The sequence below is a fragment of the Sander lucioperca genome, chromosome 22 (assembly GCF_008315115.2).
Source record: "Sander lucioperca isolate FBNREF2018 chromosome 22, SLUC_FBN_1.2, whole genome shotgun sequence".
Lineage (NCBI taxonomy): Eukaryota > Metazoa > Chordata > Actinopteri > Perciformes > Percidae > Sander > Sander lucioperca.
In genome coordinates this window covers 19615094-19640732 of record NC_050194.1, presented here as the reverse complement: position 1 = coordinate 19640732, position 25639 = coordinate 19615094, and the positions used below count along the sequence as shown (strand labels likewise).

The following is a 25639-nucleotide window of genomic DNA, read 5'->3' as shown; positions in this document are numbered from 1 at the left end:
ATATAGAAATTTAATAAACTATAGTGCTGTGTGATGAAAGTATATAGAGTTCAAATATCCAGTAGTAGGCCTATGTGCCAAGGAAGGCTTTGGTTACTGAGAGCAGTCCAATGCAATGTGAAGTTTACTATAAACTCAGTTATTGACGTGTAAAATAATATTAATAACAATTGACACTTTGTTCTCGAGCTTTAGCAGATAATTTCATATTACAATGCAATGGAAGATAGGCAGTCAATGCACAACACTTTTATATTTGAAACATTATTGAATATTTTATGCACACGCACCTAAAAATGTTTGTTTTCCCACTAGGTTTGCCACAGACACATAGCGAGTATTTCTATGACGATCCTTCCAGTCATCAATCAGATAATTACAATGTGGCAAGAGGTGGCCATCTGAATTGGGCCAAAGTGTCAGGACCAAATGTGAGCCAGATTTGGCTACATTTTGGGGGTACAAACTGCTCCCCTTAATGAGACTTGTGCCAAATTTGGGCCCAGCTCACCTTGCATTAGGTCCAATTTGGAATTATTTTACATGTGACTATTCATCACAAACCTGGCATGAGTATTATTAGATGATCAGATTTAAGCTGTTGTTGGGCCAAGTCATTTTGGCTAACTAAATTCTGTAATTATCTGCCTTTCCTCTGCAAGATCAGAGGTGTTGAATCTGATGAACAGCAGCCCGAGTATTGAGCCAGTATTGATCATATTTCCCAACACTGCAGAAGGGCAGGGCTTTCTGTGTTAAATTGTGTTTCTTGACGTCTGTACGAAAAAAAGAAGAAAAAAAAGATATGTCAGTTTCAGTTTTCAGTCTACTGTCTATAGAATGTATCGGCGGCATCTAGTACTCTGATGCCGCCGATACATTCTATAGACAGTAAACTGAAAACTGAAATTCATAAAATATTCCTCCCCCTGTGCTTTAAGGTTGGGGTGCTGTGGGTAGTAGAGGACAAATTTGTGAGCCGCGGCTGCTGGCCAGACTGGCTGAGCTGGGGGTCAAAGAGGGAGTGGTGGCAGTGGTTATTTCGGGAGGGTTTATCAGCAAACATCCCATCCTGTACAGAGTGTTTGAGAGTGACATGGCAAGTGTTGAATACGAGAGAGGATGAACACACACACACACACACACACACACACACACACACACACACACACACACACACACACACACACACACACACACACACACACACACACACACACACACAGTAAAAAGCTTGTACCCCTTCTCACTCTGCCCACCCTCTGACACAGCATTCCAGTGTAAGCAGATGAAAGCCAGCCACCCCCTGTCTCCTCATGGTTGGAGTGATTTGCCGTGGTCACCGACAGGAGCGGGAGGCAGAAGCCTCACACTCAATCATTGATACTCGCAGAGTGTGAGGAACGGAAGAAGGGGAGAGCAACTGAGACACAGACACACACACACGGCAGGCTGTGAGCAGGGAGCAGGGATGGTAGCTGAGGAGATTGTTGTCTCCCTCTCTGGGGGTTCCCCGTGGGGCTTCAGACTGCAGGGAGGAGCAGAGCAGCAAAAACCTCTACAGGTGGCCAAGGTATGGTGAAGCTCATAAGCATGTGTGCATACTGTATGTTGGAGAAAAGACTTACTGCCAAGGTGGTAACATGAGTAGATGGATTTAATAGAGGCTTCAGCTGTTACTTGCGGCTTGAGGTCTTGATGGTCAGTCCTGTGGTTTGTTGTGTTTGTAAAGAAAAAAAGATAAGATAAAAAAGATAAATACAAGTGCTCATGTGAGTGTAATCGTCTAGCTTTTTCACACACAAGCAAGTCACTACATGTACTTTCACTTGTAGTTTGTTCACAGCTAGTTTTTGAAGGGCAATCATTTCCTTAGTTCAGAGAGCATCATTGAATTGGCAAGGGAATATTTGTATTGAAAGGCTTATAATCAGGATATCAAGCAGGATGTTGTTTCACGTCTGTATCTAAGTAATAGTTACTCAGAAAAATGCCACTTTTCTACAGTTACTTGAGTAGTTATGACCAGAAGTAATCTTCCCTCTACAACAGTACCTTAAGGATATACTACAATTTTCTCATTTGGCTGCAGCCAATTTAAATTTGCCCTGCTGTGATTCAGTTAGGTTTGTGGGTCAAAGAACAGTGTGAACACATGTTAAGGGATTGATCTTAACTCGTGTTTCATCACTGCATCCTGATGGCGATCGTACAGTATCAGAGACTTGTAGGGGTTTCTTTTGAATAGGGTAGTGTACAGTGTATACATGTGCATACATTCTATGTTACTTTTCTGTATGTGCACACCTACACACACACTTATTGCATGTCTGTGTAGTTGTGCATATGAATGTGTCTACTGTGAACACACACAGTCGACAATGAACTTGTTTCAGATTTGTCATTGTCACTTATACATAATAATCTAACTTTAAGCCCGGGAGGAAGTATTCTTTTTTCCAGTTTGGTTTGGTAAGCTTTTTGTGTCTGTGTTTATATTTGTTGACAGTACAGAATGTTGTCTCTAATAAGAAAATCTATTCTGGAGAGGAGGAATGCGACCTCGCTCACACTGATGTTAAAAGTTGGCCGGTCACTCATAAGCCGTCATAACTTCTGACACAAAATGGAGGTGGAGTGGCTCTGGAACCAAAGGCCTCTTTTTTATCCAGAAATTTCAAGCAGATAAGGTCACTTTTGATGAGAGTTTGATCAGTGTGCTTCCTCTTATGTGTGTGTGTGTGTGTGTGTGTGTGTGTGTGTGTGTGTGTGTGTGTGTGTGTGTGTGTGTGTGACCTGTCATTTGTGTGACCTGTCGTTTGAGTGTGTTTGTGTGTGTGTGGTTGGGCATACCTCAGATAAGCCCGGTTGGGAATGGAACACAAACTAGAGGATCAGAATAGCTCATTTAAGAGGAGCTGGAAGCTGAGCATGGAAAAAGGCCTCTTGTTCACACACACAGAGCCTCACACACTCATACACTATCCTGTCTCGTGTTCTCTTATTGTAAGTATTTTTTTCTGTCTTTCCCACCACAGTAGCGCCTGTCTTTCTTCTTCTGTCTAGGAATGTGGTCGATTCTCCTGCAAGGTTTTATTTTGGGTATGTGGGGAACATATGGTGAAGGACAGGCATCCAGACCGGTGATGCAGCTGTTTAAACCCCCTCTTTCATGATGTTCACTTGTGCTGTGTGTAGGCTATACATTTTTTCTGAATGGGAAAGTACGAGATCCTTGCATGTGTTTGTGTGGCGCCGCACTAGGATTATTGGGTCAAGAGATACTGATAAAAGCAAATACTGTGTTCTCTTAACAGTCCAAGTAGGTGTGGGAACACACTTTCCTCCTCTCAACATTTTGTACAGTGATAAGCTGTGTGTATTAGTGTGTATATGCGAGGAGACAGAGGTGAGGGCCTTATCTTCTTCTTATAAAGGAAACTGCAATCTAGTGGACAGGAATACTAGCCTTCCCATCTATCACCCACCCCCCACAGACATACTTCCTGAAGAATCCTATGACATCATCATCTCTTAGCGACGTCCAGGGAACAGCTGCATGACTTCACGAGTTATTCTGATACGGGGACATGGATGGCTGGCAGTAGAGGAGAGCCGCCTGTTGCTGAACATTGTTCATTGGATATTGAGCTTTAAATCCTTGAATGATCTGATTGACTCACACGATACAATCTGTAGGATTTACAGGGTGAAGAGGGATAATGTAAAGCAAGCGGGTCATTATTAGCTGTGACAGGGTGACGCAGGACCCCGACGCAAAGTGGAGATTTCCTTCATCGGCCTGAAAAGGTTTAATTTGCAATAATGACCCGCTTGCTCTACATTATTTGCTTATTACACAGCTACTTACTAAATAAATCAAGAATTTGAGACAAAAAATTGATTTTAGAATGATTTTATTGATTTAAAAAATTTCTCTGTTCAGAACTGTGTCCAAAGCAACGGTAACACACCGTAGAATGCCGTAATTGGCCAATCAGAAAAGAGCACTCAACAAAGCGGTTTAACAAACTAAAGTCTATCTGTAAACAATCTGGTAATTTTTCATTAACATTAAATATTTACGATTAAATAAGCAACAGCCAGGTTAAAGTTTAGAAAATAATAATTTAAACTCCTAATAAATAATATTTATTAGGAGTTTAACACTAAAGAAATGTGTTAATATGCTTCATCAGGATTGACAGTGGACTGGCATCAAATTTAATATTATTTATTAAAATATTGCTGAATCCTAACTGGGGTCAGTGAGAAGATCACAGACCTATTCTGAAATCTCTCGTGAACTGAAATATTGTGTTCAAACTTTGGCAGAAAATAGTTGTTTAATGTAGAAAACCATCACTCATAGTAAAAAGCTGATAAGATAATGTGTATTTAGGCCCTTTAAAGCCACCATGAATATTTATGTCATTATAGCATTTTCTATGTGCTTTTACCACAGCTTAAAGTAATAATGTGTTATTAACCCCTTTCCTCTCTGCAGGTACGCAGGCGCAGCAAAGCATGCAAGGCTGGACTGAAGGAGCATGACGAGCTGGTTGCCATTGGCGACCATATGTGTGCAGAGCTCAGTCATGCTCAGGCCATGGGGCTCATAGATACACCGAGCGCTACACTCAACCTGAGGGTTAAAAGGTCAGAGCACTGACACCCATACAGAACATCACACAGTCTTTGTTACATGAGGCGATATTAAACAATTTGATGCATGTTTTATATTTTCACAACTAGTCATCTGTATGTTTCCAGGGCCCCTTCTGATTTCCACTCCACATCTGCCACGCCCCGCTCCTTTATGAGGGTCCTGTCTCCCCCCGTGGGCCCCTTGCCCTCTCACCGTTCCTCCATCCTCTCCCCCACTGGGATACCCAGGGGCATCACTTCCCCTCCAGACAGCGAGGCTTACTACGGAGAGACAGACAGTGACGCAGACACACAGTCACTCACGCACCGTCGCCAGCGCCGCACACCTCCTCACGCACGCTCACCTGCGCGCTATGACAAGCAAGAAGAGGAGGAGACCTCAGAGATGAGCGGGTAAGACATGGAAACCTCCTGTTCTCAATGTACTATATCATGGAAGATTTCTTTTTACCAGTCTTCCCAAAAAGCTGCAACATCATACTGGGTCTCCTGTCCATATTCTATCCAAACTCCACCGCTGTGTTATAATCTTTGATGTGTTCTGTGTTTCCTCTGAGGTATGAGAGCGCCACAGATGCAGTGGTTTCCATGCAGGGGCAGTGGGACGGTCAGTGTCTTCCTGGCGTCCCTCGCAGAGAGCTCATCTTCCAACCACTCCAGACTGAGTGGACCACTCCAGCACACACCCCACACACTCTGACCCCTCACACACTCACACCGACCCCTGATCAGGGCTTGATGGAGGCGGAGGGAGAAGGGGACAGTGGCTTCCAAGAGGCGGGGGGCTGCATCGGGCTGGCCTGCCCACCGCTCGTGTCTCCTGAACGGGCGAAAGAGGCTCTGATGTCAGGCTCTGGTAAACATCTGGTGCCCATGGTGGGACCACAGCAGACCCCAGTCAGCAGTGAGCTCTCCACCACCTACATGGACAAAGCACGACAAGCTAGTGAGTATACATCTTCCTACAAAACTGAACTACACCGTTACAAGTAGGCTAAATAATCTGGAGATTACAAAATGGTTTACAAGGAAAAATACTATATGCATACAATGAGAGAAAATAAACCATACAAACATACTGTTATTAACACATTATTTATTATAACATGTTAATTCTATATATGCCAGTCTGCGTGCACATAAGTACAGACATGCGATTAAAAGAGAATACTCTTTTAAATCTAGGATTGCTATGTGCAGCAGTTTAAGCATTACTACCTGATTGCTGACACACTATAAGTACTGAAATCAAATGAGGATAATCATGGTTGTATGCTACTAAGTCAGTATGACTTATTGTGAAATAAGTTAAAGGATGATGGTAAAATCCCTTCCAACATTTTTATTATCTTCTGTAAATCCAAAGAAAACATAAATATGCCACAAGAAATACCTAGAAAGGTCTTGACAAAAAGTTTAAATGTCCTGTTTGAGGAATCAAGCAACAGGGTTTATGGAAAAAATAGTCCTAATTTTGAAAACCGCACCATTCAGATATGTTAGAGGCTACCATGATCTCATTTGTGTATGGTTAATATACCGCTTTATCACAGTTATTTTGAAAATAATGTATAATTGAGTTACAGTTCTAATTATAGTCCTTTACAGCATACCATGAATGTGTATATCACTTCCACCCATAACATTTCCAAACAATAATTGTTACTGAATAAAGTTTGGATCTTGGATGTGAGTTTGTTTAGTTGGATCCAAACTTTTTTGTCTATCACGTTTGAGTATGACACACAAGCTACTAACCAAAAACAGGAACATCTGTTGTTTCTCATGGTGAAGCAACTATTTCAGTCTTGACCACAGTGTTTTTGCCTTTTAATTTAAATTCCAAAGATTTTCTTGGTGTCTCCGAGGGCATCAGCTGTCAAGTCTTGAAAGCTTATCAATGGCTAGATCACCCTCTAGTGGTGGTTTTCTATAACTGGAGCATCCGGTTACATTTACAGGCTTGTGGTGATGGGGTGAGATATACCAGACACCTGCAGAGGTATTCCACCTCCCCCCTCCTCCTCTCTTCTGTCCCCTAAAACAGCAGTCCATCTCTCCTGTCAGTATTCAGAGCATTTGCCTCACTGACTGTATTTATAGGCATTCAAGCTTCTGATCGACAGACTCTGACTCAAAGGCCACACAGCTGAAAATGTGATGTATGAGTGTTAGCATGATTGTGTGTGTATGTGAAAGTTTTGGTGTGTGTTTCTTACCCTGTGTGCACAGTAGGCTAGGTACCAGTAAAATGTGTTTGATTCTGGTGCTGAAACGAATAGTCGATTTGTTGATTAGTCAATCAACAAAAAATTAATCAAGTTAATTAATCAAGGTATCTGCTAAGAGAAATGCCAAACATTTGCTGGACAGCTTCTCTAATGTGAGAATGTACTATTTTTCTCTGCTTTGTATTATTGTAAATGAAATATCTTTGTGTTTTGAACTGTTGGTCAGACAGAAAAGTAATTCTGAAATCGTCCCCTTTGTGTGTGGAATGGTATGATATGCATTTTTCAACATATTTTGGCTTTATAGGATAAACAATTCAATGCAAGATGAATTTGGGATCGTGAAATGATGACTGAGATAGGAAATGAGAATATTAAAACTGCCACCTAAAAAAAAGTGTTTGCTAGTTTTGCTTTTTTTCTTTAGGCCTCAAAAAAGTAAATAGCAAATAGACGTTGCTTTGTATTAATGGGTCAGAAGCAAAAGATTGGGAACAACTGGCCGAAAGTGAAACGATGCAAAAATGGAATCAATCTTCTCAGTTAACTCTTGACAAGAAAGCGAATAAGAGTATTTCACCAAATGTTGAACTATTCCTTTTTTTTATTAACCTTGTTTGGTTAACCTATTATTTCAACAAAGCAATAATGATCGCAGCTGATCAAACTGAATAGCTATGCAGTGACAGAGTTGTGACTTCACATGAGCAAATGTTGCAGTAATGAGGGGCTGAATGACTTGGATTAGGGCTTTACCATAGGACGAATGATGAGGTGTCCGGGGACCTGTCCTTTCTCACATTACACACACACACACACACACACACACACACACACACACACACACACACACACACACACACTGCTTTTGGCTTTGGGTGTGGGATTGTTAGCTCTGCTGCTATATAGTTGTGTGTCAGTGTGTGCAGTGGTTGTTAGGTATGAAGTGTCAGCAGCAGAGAATGGCACATCAGTAAAGAGTTATGACCTAGCTTTCCTCTATAAACTATAATTGGCTTTATGAACTCATGCAAACACACATACACAAACTCAGTGACACCACTGTCTAAATATCCTCCAGTGAGGGGTCTTCCTGTCCTGTGTGTGTGTGTGTGTGTGTGTGTGTGTGTGTGTGTGTGTGTGTGTGTGTGTGTGTGTGTGTGTGTGTGTGTGTGTGTGTGTGTGTGTGTGTGTGTGTGTATGTGTGTGTGTGTGTGAGACAGAGACTGGACAGGTGTTTGATGCCTGTCAGACAGACAGGAATAGGGGGTTGACATCATGCATTGGTTTGGGTTGCTGAACACAGACAAAGGTCTTTACATGGGCTGTGCCCCGAGAGAAGAGCTGGAAGACACTAAACAGTTCCCCACTCAGAGCAGAACTGGAGTCTGTGAGGGTGTGTGTGGGAGGGTCTGAGGGATTTTAAGGACACACACACACACACACACACACACACACACACACACACACACTCACTTTAGTGAAATGCGGGACCTCACATCTCCTTCAGGTTCAGACGTAGATGGACACACAGTCACACACACCGTGTACGCAGGTAAGACATTAAAACCCTTTTATGTACACTTCATTTACACATGGATTTTCTCACATTACAAGTAATTTTCTTTTTCATATTAAGAGGAACTACTTAATGTTTATGCTATGTCAGCACCTTAGAAAGTTGATCATTACATAATGTCAAGGTTATTTGTCATTGTTGTGCTCAGTAGACTTGACTCATGATTCTTATTTAGACGTGAGGATAACTTACTCTAACTGTGATTGTGCATCTTATTTTGTGGGTTTACGCTGAATAGAAGGATCATATAAACTGATGTGTCTATACTGTGATGCTTTATCAACTTAATGAAGCTATATTGCTTATTGTTGGCTGAAAACATAATGCAAAAAATTTAAATAATGGAACAAAAGGTTACAAAATATAGTTATATTTAGGTCTGCTAGTGGGATGACAAAGCCAGTCTGTGGGTAGGTCCAGACTGAAATATCTCAACAACTATTAGATGGATAGAGAGGAAATTTGGTGCAGATATTATGACTTTGGTGACTTTTCCTTTCCTGCCACCATGAGGTTCATATTTGTGGTTTTGAGTGAAATATCTCGAAAGTTATAAGGATTGTCATAAGATTTGGTTCAGACATTCATTTTCCCATTATGATGAATTGTGTTGTTTGTGTTTAGTGCTAATTAGCAAATGCTAATATGCTAAACTAAAATGTGTTAGCATATAGCTCCCTTCACCGCTCTGTACAAGTCTAACAGAGCCATTAGCATTGCTGTAGACTGTTGTTCTCCTATAAACCTTGTTATGTCAAGTCTTTGCAACAGTAATATTTGAACTTTGCAACTGAAATATCAAGTTTGATATTGGGATTGTGTGAGCTTGACCGTATAAAAGTTACATACAATGTGAATGTGTGTGCACAGAGGCTGCATCAGACTATAGTTATGTAGTGAGGATTTTCATGTGAGGTGAGCCAGGGTACTAAAAAGACTCAAATAGCCTTGGACTAAGCAGCGACACACACACACACACACACACACACACACACACACACACACACACACACACACACACACACACACACGGGCACAAACAAGCATTTGTGCAGGAGAGACACTCTAATCTAAACTTCCAGGGGTGTGTGACTTAACTTTGGAAAGCAGGACTTCTTTGTTCTAAATCCACAACACACACTCCTGTCTGTCACTGGTAATCCTCATAGCTGCTCCTCACTGTGATAATACCATATAAATCAGCCACTGCTCGTCGGTGAGCCGGTTCTCTCCTTTGTTTCCTCTCTCTTTCAGCACATTTATTTTGGTCTCTCTTTCTTTCCCCTTCCTGTCTTGCAGAGTTGCATCGTGGGGAGAGTGTGGTGGAGAAACAGGTGAAAGAAGCTCGTACTAAATGCCGATCCATTGCCTCTTTGCTGACTGATGCTCCCAACCCCAACTCGAAAGGGGTGCTTATGTTCAAGAAACGCCGGCAGAGGGCCAAGAAGTACACGCTGACCTGCTTTGGCAAAGCTGAGGAAGATAGAGGAGGCGAGACAGAAGGAGACACAGGAGGGGAGACGGAAGAGGAAGGAGGAAGCTCCATCCTGAGTGGCTCAGAAGTTGATGAAGAGGGATTCTCAGCATCTTTTGACCCTACGTGGGATACCGGGTATCTAGACGTGCTGGACAGGAAAAGCTCTGCTTGCCCGTCAACCACACCAAGTACTCCAACAACGCCAACAACCAAGCACAGCTCGGGTCTGGACATCTCAGCCTATCATACTCCAGGACTTGTGGCCTCTGTCAATCAAAGCCCAGGGTTGGAGGTCTCAGGGCTGGAGAGCTCAGCCTATCAGGGCTCAAGGCTGGAGAACAGCATTACGAAGCAGCTAATCAGTAACCACACTGCGCACATGTCTCCTCCAGCTGTGGCTCTGACCAATGGGGGGTTGGTAGCTGTAAGTCGGGCTAGTGTTGTTCTGAGCTCGCCCTCTCAGACGTCCCTTCCAAGTCAAAATGGGCAACATGGCAACCCTAATTCTAGTACTAACCCTAATCTTAGTCCTAGCCCAATCACAGACTTAGATCATCACCTGAATCCAGGTGTTCTAAACCGCACTGCACGCCCCTTCACCCCAGGCCCTGCCTCTTCTTGTGCATCTGTAACGTCTGTGATGTTTCGCCCTCCCCAACCCAAACCCACACCCACAGCTGTGACCATGGCGACCAAACCTGTGGCGGCTGTCTCCATGGTGACCATCCAACCTACTCACCATCCATCAGGGCCAGATACAAGGAGAGCAGTGTCTAGCACCTCTCTGTACATCCCTCCAAGAAATAACAACAGCAACAAAACTCCCCCCTCTGCTAACTCTCCCCCTTCAGCTCTCTCGCCTCCCTCCTCTCTATCTTCTGCACCTTTCTCCAAGCCGGCCGCAAATCCACTCACATTTTCCCCTCAGCCCGCAGTGTATGCTTCCCCCTCCATCCCGTTCTCTCCTTCTGCAGCTCAAAGTACCCTGTTCTGTCCATCACCTTCTCAACCCTTCTCCGCTCCAGCTCTACAGCCATTTCCTTGTCCTCCTGCTTCTACTTATCCACCTCCCTCCACCTGCATTCCTGCTTCTCCCATCTCCCCACCACATCCCCCTGATCCGACTCAGGCCTCCTTCCATGCCCAGCCCACCCCTCCTCCTTGTCCTCCTCCCACCCAACCTTCTCCATCTCCAGCTGCCCACCCCTACATCAACATGACAGGTGCAGTGACTCCTGGCCCCTATGCTGCCATGGTAACTGCCTCACCACCCCAGCCTCCGGGTGCCGATTTGTTGGGGACACGAGAGGAGCGCATCTCGGTCCCTGCCGCTCGCACAGGCATCCTGCACGATGCCCGTCGCCGTGGCAACAAGAAGCCAATGTTCTGTGCAGTCCAGAACAAAGATGTTAATCCAAACCCGGACTTGCTGTCGATGGTCCAGAACATGGATGACCACTTTGTCAGAACCCCAGGTGCTGAAACAGGAGCTACACCCAGTGGTGAGACCGGACATGAGTCGGGGCCTGAGGAGGACTGGCTGAGACTGGGGGCAGAGGCCTGCAACTTCATGCAAGCTCAGCGGAGATCCAGGCCACCTCCTATAGCTCCCAAACCCCAAACCCCTCAGGTGCCACAGCTGGCAGGGAAGGGAGGTGAGCTGTTTGCCCGGAGGCAGAACAGGATGGATCGGTACGTTGTGGAGCGATCCCCCTCTGTTGCTGCAGCACCTTACTCTTCTGCCCAGACAAGGGAGTCCTCACCTACACCTTCTCTCCCTTCTACCTGGAAGTACTCGTCCAGCATTCGTGCTCCTCCTCCCATCAGCTACAACCCCCTTCTCTCCCCCTCCTGCCCTCTGAAGGCCCAAAAGAAGCCTGAGGTCACAAAGTCTGGACCAGCTGGATCTAAAGGGCAGAAAGCAGGCCTCAAGGCTGTGGACATTATGAGCCACCAGCCTTACCAGCTCAACTCTTCTTTGTTCAGCTATGGGGGTGGGGTTCCCATGGACACCTCCTCCTATCAGCAGCAGAAAGGATTGACAAGTCCTCAGAAGACAGCACGAGTATATGAGGTAAAGCGCTTCTCCACGCCCCCGCCGACATCCACAGGGCCCGCTCTCAAAGTTATTGCACCTCGATCAGCTACGACACTCGGAGAACCCCTGTGGCGCTCTGATGTCACATCTCCTCCACCTACAGTTGGCCCCACCCCCTATCAACCCTATCAGCCTCAAACCCAACCCTACCAACCTCAGTGGGCCACCTCCCCTCTATCTCCCCCACCTCCCCCTGCCCCTACGGCTCCACTTCCTCAGCTCCCCACCTTCTCCGCTGTTCCTGCTCCAAATCCACTCCAGTCTCCTACTTTCTCCCACCTTCAGCCCTCCAACAGTGCGCAGGCCAACAGGCAGTTTAAGAGTGCCCCAGATCTGAGTCCAATGGGCCCCGCTGGTGCCTCTCGGCCTGCATCCAGCAGCACGCAACCTAACAGGGTCCCCAGGCCCAGGTTCAGCACTTCCAACCTGGGTCTTCAGCCTTGCGTCTGGCGCCCTGGATCCACTATGCACTGAACAGACTCTGGTCTGGACATAATAAGCCATGGCTCTTTGGGAACATAGAGCAACATTTTTTTTTTTAAATAGGTCCATGTGTTTTTGGTACTGTAACAATGTTATTCAAGGCTGCAGCTTGGGGTTTTACCAAACACATTTTATCATAAGATCTGTTTGGATCAGCCACCCATAAAGCACATTTAATCTTGTTGACTAATTTATCCAATGCATTTGGCTGTAGTTAGTAGGAACACTGTGGTCTGCAAAGGAAGTGTAGTGTGCAAACCTGAGAAAAGTAAAAAAATGGACATCAACGGCAGATTGAAAGGACAGAAAGAGATGCTGGGTGAAACTAAAATAAAGTTCTGTAAATATTGTATTGAATGATGAAGTTTAAACATAAAGAAGAATAGAGGATGTGAAAAGCCAAGACTGTTGAGAGAGAGATTTGGTTGAAGATGGTAAAGAGATGAAAAGGAAAGCACTGATGAAGTGACATAATAGAAACAATGTCTGATGAGGTGTAAAAGATGCAGATTTGACTCATAACTTCACATTCTGTAAACATTCTACAGTACCTGTTGCCATCCTGCATTATCGTATCAGAGACGTTGCTTTACTAACATATTTGAGTACTGTAATTCCCCCTCTGTTATATATATTCTAAGGATTTGTGTTTGAGTGTTTTTCTTTGCAGTTGCACTCTGCAGCAGTGTGTGCTTTGTTTTCTGTAGTTTTTCATAGGGTGAAGAGCACAGCTGCCATTAAGAAGGGAAGCCTTACACTAGCTTTGATTTCAGATCTGTTGATATGAAACAAGCGATGTATTACATGTCGGTTTAGCTGTTTTCCACAGAGACATGCGGCTGATTAAAAATAGACATGACTCACCCCAGCTGTCACTCTGTTTCTGCTTGTGTCACCCGCTCCCACACCGGGCCCCAGTATTTCCTCCTCCTGTTAGTTTTTACCCTTTTTTCTCTTTCAGGCATTTACCAACTGATCTAAAAGCTCATTTGATCTCTCTGGATTTAAGTAGTTTAGAGATCAAATACACAGTCTTTATAAATGATATTAGCTATCAAGGTTGTCTTTTAGACTTTCACCACATGGAGGCACTGTAGGATCTGTCATCCAGACATGTTGCACCATTACAGTTTATGGTTTCCTCCCTTGTCTCATCACATATTTTACATTCAAAGCAACTGTAATAAACCTGGCAGGTTTCCATTTTATATACTACATTTTTATACTTTTAATTTGATTTTCTAGTTCCCTTTTTACAGATAGAGAACTGTAAACAGAGAGGATATTTGAACTTTGAAGAATAATTTCAAACATGCATACATGCATCCCTTTTCTAATTCTTCTATTTAGATTTATCATTACAGTTGAAAATGTCCTTGTAGGCCAACATTTCACAGCAGGAGAGCCACCTGATGGCTTTGGAGCTATGAAACCCAACCATGGCCACAGAAAGGGATCTAACCTCTAACCCTTGACTGGGATCAGGTGACGGACGCGGCTAACTTCAGCTGCTAACTTCAGCTGCTAACTTCAGTCCTGTTCACGTCCACTGGTAAGCTTAGCTGCTGTGCTAGTGGAAGATACAACACACACACACACACACACACACACACACACACACACACACACACACACACACACACACACACACACACACACACACACACACACACACACACACACACACACAAATCATTTCTACAAACTAGGTCACTGGATTTTAGAAATACATTAAAGCTGTAACTGCACTTATAATAATGACTGAAGTGGCTCTTTCAACTCCTGGCCAAATTACTAAATTAGTTCTACAATTCTCCCTCTCTTGGTCTCTCTCACTCAATTGCACACACACACACACACACACACACACACACACACACACACACACACACACACAGACCATTTGACCTACCGGTATTTTTGAGCTGTTAATCTCCAGCTATTTGGCCCAGTGCTTAACGCTTAATTCTGATGGCTTTTTTACTATGTGATCGAGAGTGGAGGGGAAGCGCTGCTCCCTCGTACATCCTGTCTCCTCCCGCTGTTCTGCCAAAGAGGCTCTTTCCTCTCACCGTGTTTCTGGGTCAACTGATACGAGTGTTTGGGGTCAAGGGTCAGGGTTTAGGAGCAGGTCAGAAAATGGACAAATAATGGTTGTTCTCCCTCTCATGTGGATCTATCATTTTAGAGTTATTATTTTGGAAAGAATGAGTTTCTTTATTGTCTATAATGCATCATTAACTGATCTGTTTGGCTTGATAAAGTATTACTAAACGGTGATTTGTAATAACCAGCCATTTTGGATATACACCTTCTAACTAGGAGTTATATTCCCATATGGATTTATAATCCAGCTACAAACACACCTGTATCAAGGCCACCTGGCCTGTCTAATTTTAGGACTTTCATACTGCAGGGGTGATTTTTATCCCTGCTTGTGGCATAGCCCCAAGGATGGTAATCTTACTGTAAACTGTCTGTTGGTAATGCTGCTTGGTTGACCAGCTCTTTTGTCCAGACTAAAATATCACGACAGCTATTAGATGCCATTACTGTAAATATGAACAGACATTTGTGTTCCCCTAAGGATGAATCCTACAGATTTTGGTGATCCTCTGGTTTTCATCTAGTTCCACCAGCAGGTAAACGTTTTGCAGACACACAGATATTAAGATAAGATAAGATTAGATAAATACCTGCGAAACTAAAGACACCCCCATTAGCCTCAGGTGTACTTTTGTTTAGAGCTAAATAGCAAATGCTAACATACTAACATGCTAATATGCAGATATGGAGCAACATTCATTTGGAGTCATGTTTCTGGCCACCTGATGAATTTAAGTTCAATATTCACAGTCTTTTATCTCTGTTTTTTTGTCTCTACCAACTCCTGAGCGACCCCTTTCACATTGTCAGTTGATACATTTTTATTAAAAAATAAAGATTATAGTCACTTTAAAAATGCATTTTCTTGTCAGTGTCATCATCCCAACCCACTGAAGAAATTCTTGCTATTCCAGATGATCAATCCTTCCCAGTTGGCTGAACAAATCTTTGTTTACTTACTAAGCGAAACTGTGAAAGGGACACAGCAGAGAAATATAGAGCCTTTCTAGCTTTTTTTCCACGATTACACAAAAGTCAACAAACCAACGTGACTTACAGAAGCTACTAGTTAAATCTAAAAAAGCAGGGTACTGACGAGGAACTTTGACCGACATGATGATGCATGTATGACTGCTGCCAGGCACAAACGAGGCATAAAGTTACACATGTGTAAGTTGAAGGAGGATGAATAAGGAGACTATGCGAAGAAAACACATCGACGAAAGCATGAATGCCCTTAAGCACGTAAAACCGAGTGACAGGGGAAGAAAGTAACTGCTGGAACCATATTTTCTTCTCTCTTCTCTGGAGTTGTTTGTCAATTTATCAAAAGGCCCTGTTCCCCTGTGATTGGAGGTAGGACAAACGATACAGGTGTTTACAAGCTGGAGGAATTCAGTGAAATCATCATGCTGATCCTCGTCGTTCCAGTAGCATCTGCTGACTTTCAAGATCAGGATTTTAAAACTCCCTAAGAGACATAGTCCCTAAGATACCAATACACAACTCTTCTGGTTGTTTTAAAGTCTAGGCTGAAGACCGAAAGTGATGAGGTGTTGATACAACATTTTCAAATAGCCCCGGTTATTCTGAAAAAGGTGACATACCTACAGGACTTATTGTGAGCTATGTGATGTCTTTACAATTTCACATTCTTTGATTTTCTTTTACGGATAAAGTTGATAAAAAAATTCATTATCAGTTTCCTATTATCACTTATCTTACCAACCTCTGATCTCGAAACACCTCCACCTAAAGAAGGACCACCTCCTTCTTTACCCCCTACTAAATTCACCCCACCCCTCCTCCCACCCCCTCAGCCAGGTCCATAGCACTGGAGCAGCCCTGCTGATAGGGTTTCACTCTCTCCAGGGCGAAGAGGAGGGCAGGCAGTACAATACAAACTCTGGGACACAAATCTACCTGGGAATCTATATTCCTCTGAGCTAAACTTTTATCTGGGACCGTCTGGGACCTGTGTCTTCCTGTGGATATCTGGGTCTTAGGTAAGACATTAGAGGTGATAATGTGTGACCGCATCGATAAAGAAGTCTCACACATGCCTTGAGTGTTTGTGGGTTATCTAGCACCGATGGTTTACTGAGTTGTCAAATAATTCTGGATCCTCTTTAAGTACAAGGGGACAGTTCAATTTAATTACAGATTGTGGCTGCTTGAGAAGGCCCTCATCTGTAGCCTCTGTAACTGGATGAATTAATGAATACATTTTTAACAGTTTAATTGCAGATTTTTACAATTTCTTGAGTAATTTTGATATCAATTCAACTAAATCTGAATCACAAGAGCCAGCTGGTATATGTCTGTCATTTTCTTCCACCAGCTCTTACTGTACCTAACACTGTGGTAGGTGAGGAATGTGGCCCTCTGCAGTGGAGTTTTTAGTCTGCGGGTATGGATGCCTGTGTGTATTTTGGAATGTGCTTACTGATGCCCTTCCTCCCCAGCTGTCCCCTCGAGATTTATCAGGAGCTAAAACAGTCTGGTCATGGGGGGACAGGAGTGCCTCTTCACTCAGAGAGGCGGTAACAGGACCCAGGTCCTCGTGTCGCTCCCGTTGTCGCCATCAGCACAGCAGTTTGCCTCCATCTTGACTTTTCCCAGAACATCCAAAAACACCTGTAATCTCCATCTTTTAATCCACGGTCACATTAATCACAAGAGAAAAGCTATTTCAGTGCAAAATTGTGTGTGTGCTGGTGCATTTATATGTATGTACACCCACCACAGTGCTATAGATCATGGGTACATAAAAATAGCTCGCACAGCAGGACTGAATCCCAGGCTAGGAAACGAGCTTCAATTACAGTGGATGAAAAGCAATTACACTACCTGTCTCCCTGTAGACGGGCCCTGCAGCTTTTTCTCTTGTACTGGGACTCACCTCCAGCCTTACATAATTGCTTTCGACCTGTGCAATAGACAGCGACATACTGCCGGCCCCCATTTCAGTGGTTAGACAAAAGAGACACAAGCTGCCACTGGGAATTTAGTGTCCTCTTGCGTCGGGCTTTACACAATGTTTAAAGTGTGCTTAAGGTAATTAGGGAACCCAGCGAGGTTCCTGCTAGAGTTTGCTAGAATTTGGGATATAATGGGCAACTTCATCATACAGAAACATATCTCAGAAATCAATTCAGATATTCTTCTGAAATGTTTTTCAAAAAAATTAAAGAGTTTAGTTGTATCACATTTCACTGCTGCTAATTCTGTCGTGCTCTCTGCCAAACTCCTGAGAGACCAACTTTGTTTAAGCACTTCAATTCCAATTGATTGTTGTTGAAGTCTCTCTTAAAGGGGGGGAGTGCAACAAGCTGTACAGCAACAAGTACTCTATATTAAACACCAAATATGTAGTCTGTGCTTTCTGATCTGATGCCCCTGTGCCTTCAAAAACCACTATGGCATCGTTGAAAAATTAATACGATACGACAAAAGTTTGGTTAGATTTAAGGAAACTTAGTTTGGGTTAACTACATTGTTAAGGTGAGGGGATGTTTGTTGTCATGGTTACAATAATGAACATGTGTGTTAAAGTGAGGGTCCATCCTGGTCATGATGAAAAAAAACATGTTGGTTTGAAATGGGGAAATAAACAGTAATCTCCTAAAGATAAAAACTAAAATGTTTTGTTGACGCATCTATCCACCCCAAGCTCATAATCATAATTCCTACATCCACTGCTTTGTCACTTGAACGTTAACATATGTTATTTAGGGGCACTTGCTGAAACGATAATTGCTGTCTTTCTTCTTTGGAGGAGAGTCTCCTGTTAACACAGCACTTAAATATGATCACCTCATAAACTTGTTATGGCAGCAAACAGTTGCCTATTTACACCTCCAGCAGATATGAAGCAACAGTAATGGGTGGAGTTATATTACTGATCACGTGGTAAAAGTAAATCTAATATTCTCTCTCTTTTAACTCAGTTTTTGGTCTCCACCAACTCCTGAGGGAAATACTGTATCTGGCTCTTTAACTGCTAAATGCTCCACTATGTTCACCAGCTAGTCGCTAACTGTGCGTGTCTGCTGTTTGGTGTTGAGCAGGTAGTGTACAGTTGGTTGTAACATTTTGGGTCGTAAAACCAAAACAATGAGCTAAAATGCTAGAAGCTGAGGGGAAACTGCAGAGTCGGGTGATAGTTCCCTGTTTTTTGTTTTGTTTTGTTTTTTACTACAAATGAAACCTTTCCCATTTCACATTTGACCCAATGTTTTTTTGACCCAACAATTATTAAGTGCAGCTTTAAATTTTAAAATCAAAACATATCTCTAATATAAAATCTAATATATACAATTTTAATCTAAACCTTTTTAAAATGGTCATTTGACCTTGGAAATAGTAGTTTGACAAAAAATGTTAACTCAAGACTGGAGGTTTATCAGTATAGCAACCTCCATCTGCTGATCAAGACCATAAGATGAAGTTGAAAGATCCAGAACAAGCTAGTCAGTGGACCCAGTTTTAAGAATATTTGTGAAATTTCGATTTATTTGACTGTATGGATGTATTTTTCTTTCTGTGTAAAGCAGGTGCAGTTCTTTTTCTAAAAATATGATGATGATGATGATGATGATGATGATGATGATGATGATGATGATCATGACGTTACAGTGTCTCTGTTCTTTCCTTTAGCCATGCCTATCAATACTCCTGCCCCTTCTCACAAGAGGAAGAAGGCCACTAAGATCATCACTGACCTGACCAACGTTAGCCAGAATGGTAAAACAAACAAACACACACACACACACACACACACACACACACACACACACACACACACACACACGCACACACACACTTGTTCCAAGCAGTAACACAATATTTAACATGCATGTGGCATCTCCTGGAGGGATGACGGTCACTATCAGATGGCAAAGCAGCCACAAATCTGTCACCATTGTAGGCTACACAAAATACCAGACGGTGATTCTGCTCCCACCATATTTGTTTGGGGCAACAGAAGTGGAATCAATGTAAACACTTGTAAAAATGTGTCAAATATTTCACATCTTGGCATTATATAGTTGACTAAATGCTTCTTATATATGAATGCATAAATAATCCAATATAATTGTATAATAATCAAACAATCATTAATTTCTTTCTGCATAATGAGCACTTTTAAGCTGTAATACTTTAAATACAATATGCTGTTAATACTTCTGTACTTTTACCTGATTAAGATTGTAATTGTAGGACTTTCACTTGTAATGGAGTAATTCCAAACACTAGTGCCTTGGCTCTAGGGATAGCGATGTTGTCTTGTCTGTTGCTCGGTCAGTTGGTCCAGACTCAAATAGATCAACTGGGTGGATTGCCCCCCCACCCCCCAAATTACTGCAAAACTAATGACATTCCCATCATCTTCAATTGTATTGTACCTGTTTAACATCAGCATATTAGCATGCTGACATTAGCATTTCGCTCAAAAACACCACTGATTAGACTAAATACAGCCTCACAGAGCTGCTAGCATCGCAGTAGCTTCTAAGTCTTGTTTTAATATGTTGTGTTTTCTATCATGGCAAAGCTGACATTTACTTGTTGCATAATATATTACCAACCACAATATATTCTCTGCCATTCTCTGCAATCTGCAATCTGAGCATGCTCGTAGTGTCTGAGCACATGCTTACATCTGTCATTTAACAATCTGTTGATGTCTTTCCCCATTTGTGTCCTTTGCTGTTTTCGCTACCGCTTCCTCTGCTGTCAACATCTGCAGCCACATCTGTATCGTTCCACCAGTTTGTTTTCAGTCAGTCAGTCAGGAGCTTACCCTGCTCATCCCTTATTTTTCTCCAGTTAATACCCACTCATCTATCCATCATCCCTGCCACTGTGTCTTTCTGACATTTGTCCCATGCCTGTATGCTGTCCGTCTGTCCATCCCCTGCCTCTGTCAGTCTGTCCAATTTCCTCCCAGTCAGCAGCCAGCTCCAGTTTCACCTTCTTCTGAATTAACACTCTAATCAATATCCCCATGGGAGAGTTCGCTCTGCTCAACAGCCTCAATTACTCTCTCTCTCTCTCTCTCTCTCTCTCTCTCACTCACACTTAACACACACCCACTTGCTCAAGTCTGATTTACTAGGTACTGCTAACAGCTCTCTGCAGCATTGCAATGCCAACTCCCCGCTTTATAGATGTGTTTCTGTGTGTGTGTGTGTGTGTGTGTGTGTGTGTGTGTGTGTGTGTGTGTGTGTGTGTGTGTGTGTGTGTGTGTGTGTGTGTTGGTTTATGGCTGGACTCCAGGTGTTATGAATGATATCAGAGTGCATGTGGTGGATGAGAAGAGTGTTTTATGAGGAGCTCTGTGGAGCAGTAAAATCCATCAGATCTCTCCATCACTGAAAGAGAGTAGAGAGAGATAGAGAGAGGGAGAGAGAGAGAGAGAGAGAGAGAGAGAGAGAGAGAGAGAGAGAGAGAGAGAGAGAGAGAGAGAGAGAGAGAGAGAGACAGTGTGTTATAAGGATTCCCCTCCATGAACAGTTCTAACAGAAAACCTGCCGTGACATTCCCCAGTGCTCTTCTCTTCCATATTGCTTTGGCCTACTAACCCCTACAACTCCACTGGTTTAACACACACACACACACACACACACACACACACACACACACACACACACACACACACACACACACACACACACACACACACACACACACATCCTCTAACACCGTACAACAGGTTTCAACTCTAATTCATCACAACAAGGATAATATGGAAGCAGAGAATATGCCCTTTACAGTCTTATACATCCCCCTAATATATCTAGTGGAATGTAGCCTAAACCCACCTTTTAATTTGCCAAATGGGTTTTGCTGATGAAAGAGAGCACAGCTCAGAGAGTGTGTACCACATCTGCCAAGGCTTTAACAAAAATGCTTAAACATTGTTAGCCTGCACAGTGATAAATCATCATTGGATACATGAGCCAGATTCTTTTCATTCACAAATGTGCTCTAGTTCATGAGAAAATGTTTTAAAAATGTAATGTTAACAAATGACACAATCTTTAATGGAATAGTTTGACATTTTAGGAAATATGTTTATTGGGTTTCATGTTAGATGAGATAATTGATACAGCTCTCATAGTTATGGGTTAAGTATGAGGCCAGAAGACATTTAGCTCATCTTAGCATAAACTCCCTTTTTTTACACTTCAGTTTCTGTACACAAAATATAACGTGCTCATTATTGAGTTTCAGAGATGCTGGTAAGTGTATTATGTTACCTTTGGACAAAGCTGGCTGTTTCCCCCTGTTTCCCGTCTTTATGCTAAGCTAAGCTAACCAGCTGCTAGCATTAGCATCATATTTACTGCACAGAAACAAGAGTGGTGTCGATCTTCTCATTTAACTCGCAGCAAAGAAAATTAATAAGAATTTTTCCCAAATTGTTGAACTATTCCTTTAAAATATTGTTCAATTTGCACTAAAGAGTCACCTCTCATGTCAGAGAAATTTGAATTAAAACCTACTTTTGTGTTTCCATGAACAGACTATCAAATTAAATAAAAAACACAAGTCGGATTGTTTTTACTGGCAACTGCAATAATGGATTGGTAGGCTTGGTAACTGGTTCTATTAACGCATGTTTTTTGTTTAATTTTTAATATTTTTTTTTGGTTCTTTTATTTAAAAAAAAAAGTTTTTATTGGTTTGTATTCCTTGTATTGTTAGAATCGTTTTGTGTTGTCTACAGCTGTGTCTCATTTTTAAATTGTATTCAATGGCTGACAGGTGCATAGTTAATTTAATCAAAGAGGTGAAGTATTTGGGTAGTAGATTTCTATTATTGTTGTAGTCTATAATCGGGTAGCTGATAATCAGGTTGGTGTGTCAGGGCCCTTAAAGGGATGCTTCTGTTTTGTGTTGTATAAAAAAAAAATTGGGGATAAGGAACAACAATTGTAAATGGAATGTCATAAAGTTCTGGAACATCTGTTGTCCTGTCAAAAAATCAATAAAAAAACCAAACAAAAACAAAACATAAGTTGTTGGTGCAGGAATGCATTGCAACTAAATAAAAAAACTCTGGGGCAACCTCTAGCTCACCTGGTGAGAGGCTGAGTCCTTGTCAGCGGCGCGGGTTTGAATCCGATCTGCGGCCCTTTACTGATTGTCATCCTCTCTCTCTTTCCCCCATTTCATGTCTATGTATCACTATCTAATAAAATAAAAAGCCCCCCCAAAAAAAATCTTAAATAAAAATAAATTCTATCTGATGCACGTCATACAACATTGCATGTTTCTCAAGCAATGGGTAAACTATGGCAACTCCCCTCTACCTCTTCTCTGCATGCACCCACCTGCAATTCCATATTTAGTCTCTTCATTTTGTCTTCCTCCTCTTCCTCCCTCTTCCTGTCAGACGATGAGTCAGATCCCGAGGCCTCTGAGCTCGACCTGGGCACCAAGATCAAGACACCCAAGGACACCATGCTGGAGGAGCTCTCCTTAAACACGAACAAGGGCTCCAAGCTGTTCAGGAAGAGGCAGCAGAGAGTTGAAAAGTTCATCGTGACCAACGAGAACAAGGTAAGAGTAAAGAAGAGAAAGGGAGTGTGTGTGTGTGTGTGTGTGTGTGTGTGTTTGTGTATAGCTTATGTGTATATGGGTGTACTGATCAGACTTTCTCTTCCTTTTTTTGGTCTTCCAGCAGAACCTCGAGAACCTGCTGATGTTCCCTCCCCCAATTCCACCAAAGCCTGAGATACCAAAGGAAGAAGGTGGGGTCTATATGAAGTGATTGATATTGGTCGCAGATGCTTTTTATATTTTCGCTTTTCAATATTTCTTTCCATTAAAATGTTGCATTTAATCTCCCTGGTCTTCCCTGCCCCTGTGTGTCTCAGTGGTGGAGGAGAAGGTAGATGAGGAGGCGGAGAAGGAGAAGAAGAGGAAGGAGTATGTTCGCACCTATGTATCGCCATGGGAACGGGCCATGCATGGCAACCAGGAGCTGACAGCTACCATGAAGTCCTCCATGCCGGGACCCATCCAGATGCACCTAGAACTGCCTCTGTACAAGAGCTTCAACAGGTACAAACAGACACAAACTGAAGCTGTAAGCTGAAGGTTGTTGTTTTATTTTTTATTTTTCATTTAACCTTTATTTAACCAGGTAAGCTGATGGGAGAACAAATTCTCATTTGCAATGACGACCTGGCCAAGACCAAGGCATAACACGTGCAAGACAACATAGAGTTACATATTAAATACGCACAATAAAAACATACAAAATACAATAAAGAGTCTACAAAAAATACAGATCAAATATAAATTCTAAGTGTAGTACAGGATCTGTATACCGGTTTTGCAAATGGAAAAGTGCAAAAAGCATTAAACAGATATTAAACATATGACAGCAGTGCAGGTATGAATGTGCCACTATGCAATGGAGCATAAGAGACAATAAAGTTGTGCTGCATTGCTTGTTCTGGTGCTTCTCCTAAGCTTCTGATTTCTCCCTCTTCTCTCCCCAGGACGGCGCTGCCATTCGGCGGCTTTGATAAGTTGCCTAAGATGTTGACCTTTGAGCTCCCAGAGCTCAACGATGCCACCGAGGAGTCGGAGACTATGGCCAACCAGCACGCCGACATCCGCTCACGCCCCTCATTCAATCGTACGCCCATCGGCTGGGTCTGCAGTGAGGACAACTCAAACATCCACATGGAACTGGACAACATCCCCTTTGACGGAGAAACAGACGACCTGTGAACACGCATGCGCACACAAGAAGTACAAACACATAAAAAAAAAAAAAAAGATTTAAAACTGACTTGATGGAAAGGGACAATGTATATCCCCGTGGTCTCCTGTGTGCTTTCTAATCGTTTGATCCCCAACTATGATTGAGTCTTACTATGACTTTGCATACTGTGAGCTAATGTGAGACCTGTGTGATATAGATACATATGAGCACTCTGCGCTCTTAAAACAATGTATTTATGCAATAAAGTTCCCCTTTACAGAATGTCTGTCTGCTTCTGATGTTAACACTGCATGTGCACGTCTTGGAAAAGTGTTATTAAAGGTCCCATGACATGGTGCTCTTTGGATACTTTTATATAGGCCTTAGTGGTCCCCTAATACTGTATCTGAAGTCTCTTTCCCGAAATTCAGCCTTGGTGCAGAATTACAGCCACTAGAGCCAGTCCCACAATGAGCTTTCCTTAGTATGTGCCATTTCTGTGTCTGTAGCTATTGAGGAGGAGAGAGGGGGGGCAAGGTGGAAGGTGGGGGTGTGGCCTTGACCAACTGCCATTTTGCTCGTTTAAAAGCCATGATGTCTCTCTCTCATGGGTGGGCCAAATTCTCTGGGCGGGCAAAGCAGAGAAAGGGGAGGTAAGATTCCAGATCGGCCCATCTGAGCTTTCATTTTCTCAAAGGCAGAGCAGGATACCCTACACCTTACACCTATCGCCATTTCCAGCCACTGGGGGACCATAGGCAGGCTGGGGGAATGCATATTAATGTTAAAAAAAACCTCATAAAGTGAAATGTTCATGCCATGGGACCTTTAAAAGGACAAAATCTGATTATTTAAAAAAACAATTAAACAACTATTTTGTGTACTACTATTTCCAAGGTCCAAAATGAATGAAGTAGCTGCATAGGGCCATACAGCCACCAAACAACAAGCTAATAGAAATATTAAGGGTCTCTGTCCATTTTTTGGAGATGGTTAGGGCATACACTCCGCAAACCGGCTTCCAATATCACCAGACAGTCCCATTCATGGAATCCCCAAGGGAATAGGAAGAGAGGTCGACCCAGAAACAGCTGGTGGCGAGACCTGGACGCCGATGTCAAGAGGACAGGCCACACTGGAGAGGCTTGCTCAGGACTGAGACGGAGAATCCTTGTAGGCGGCCTATGCCCCAGTAGGGGAAAATAGGCGGAAGAAGAAGAAGAGTCAATTTTTTTGTCATAATTTCAGTATTTCTATAACAAGGGAACTG

The 25639-nt window shown here is 42.8% G+C and overlaps 2 protein-coding genes across 4 annotated transcripts; both read left to right on the top strand.

Annotated features, from left to right (window-relative positions):
- The first annotated feature begins 1261 nt into the window (after positions 1–1261).
- Positions 1262–12545, top strand: synpo2lb (synaptopodin 2-like b). Of its 2 annotated transcripts, none has more exons than XM_031314749.2 (5): positions 1262–1573; positions 4508–4659; positions 4774–5061; positions 5226–5614; positions 9778–12545. In XM_031314749.2, exons 1-5 carry the CDS (start codon positions 1472–1474, stop codon positions 12525–12527), a joined length of 3681 nt encoding a protein of 1226 aa, XP_031170609.1. In that variant the 5' UTR covers positions 1262–1471; the 3' UTR covers positions 12528–12545. The 2 variants fall into 2 exon arrangements, with proteins under 2 accessions (XP_031170609.1, XP_031170608.1); XM_031314748.1 differs by lacking the exon at positions 1262–1573 and adding an exon at positions 2860–3006.
- Positions 12546–16449: 3904 nt separating this feature from the next.
- myoz1b (myozenin 1b) lies at positions 16450–24651 on the top strand. Of its 2 annotated transcripts, none has more exons than XM_031314751.2 (6): positions 16450–16648; positions 19302–19388; positions 23047–23213; positions 23338–23404; positions 23531–23717; positions 24161–24651. In XM_031314751.2, the coding sequence occupies exons 2-6, from the start codon at positions 19304–19306 to the stop codon at positions 24393–24395; spliced, it is 741 nt and encodes a 246-aa protein (XP_031170611.1). In that variant the 5' UTR covers positions 16450–16648; positions 19302–19303; the 3' UTR covers positions 24396–24651. The 2 variants fall into 2 exon arrangements, with proteins under 2 accessions (XP_031170611.1, XP_031170610.1); XM_031314750.2 differs by having other exon boundaries at positions 23335–23404.
- Positions 24652–25639: the final 988 nt, after the last annotated feature.

Bases quoted from the DNA above. Each gene is read 5' to 3' on its own strand.
- myoz1b (XM_031314750.2), top strand. From the start codon at position 19,304: ATGCCTATCAATACTCCTGCCCCTTCTCACAAGAGGAAGAAGGCCACT. The intron at 23,405-23,530 runs GTGGGGTCTATA...TGTGTGTCTCAG, and splicing joins TGAGATACCAAAGGAAGAAG to TGGTGGAGGAGAAGGTAGAT. The intron at 23,718-24,160 runs GTACAAACAGAC...TTCTCTCCCCAG, and splicing joins CTGTACAAGAGCTTCAACAG to GACGGCGCTGCCATTCGGCG.
- synpo2lb (XM_031314748.1), top strand. From the start codon at position 2,875: ATGGAACACAAACTAGAGGATCAGAATAGCTCATTTAAGAGGAGCTGG. The intron at 5,062-5,225 runs GTAAGACATGGA...GTTTCCTCTGAG, and splicing joins GAGACCTCAGAGATGAGCGG to GTATGAGAGCGCCACAGATG. The intron at 5,615-9,777 runs GTGAGTATACAT...CCTGTCTTGCAG, and splicing joins GGACAAAGCACGACAAGCTA to AGTTGCATCGTGGGGAGAGT.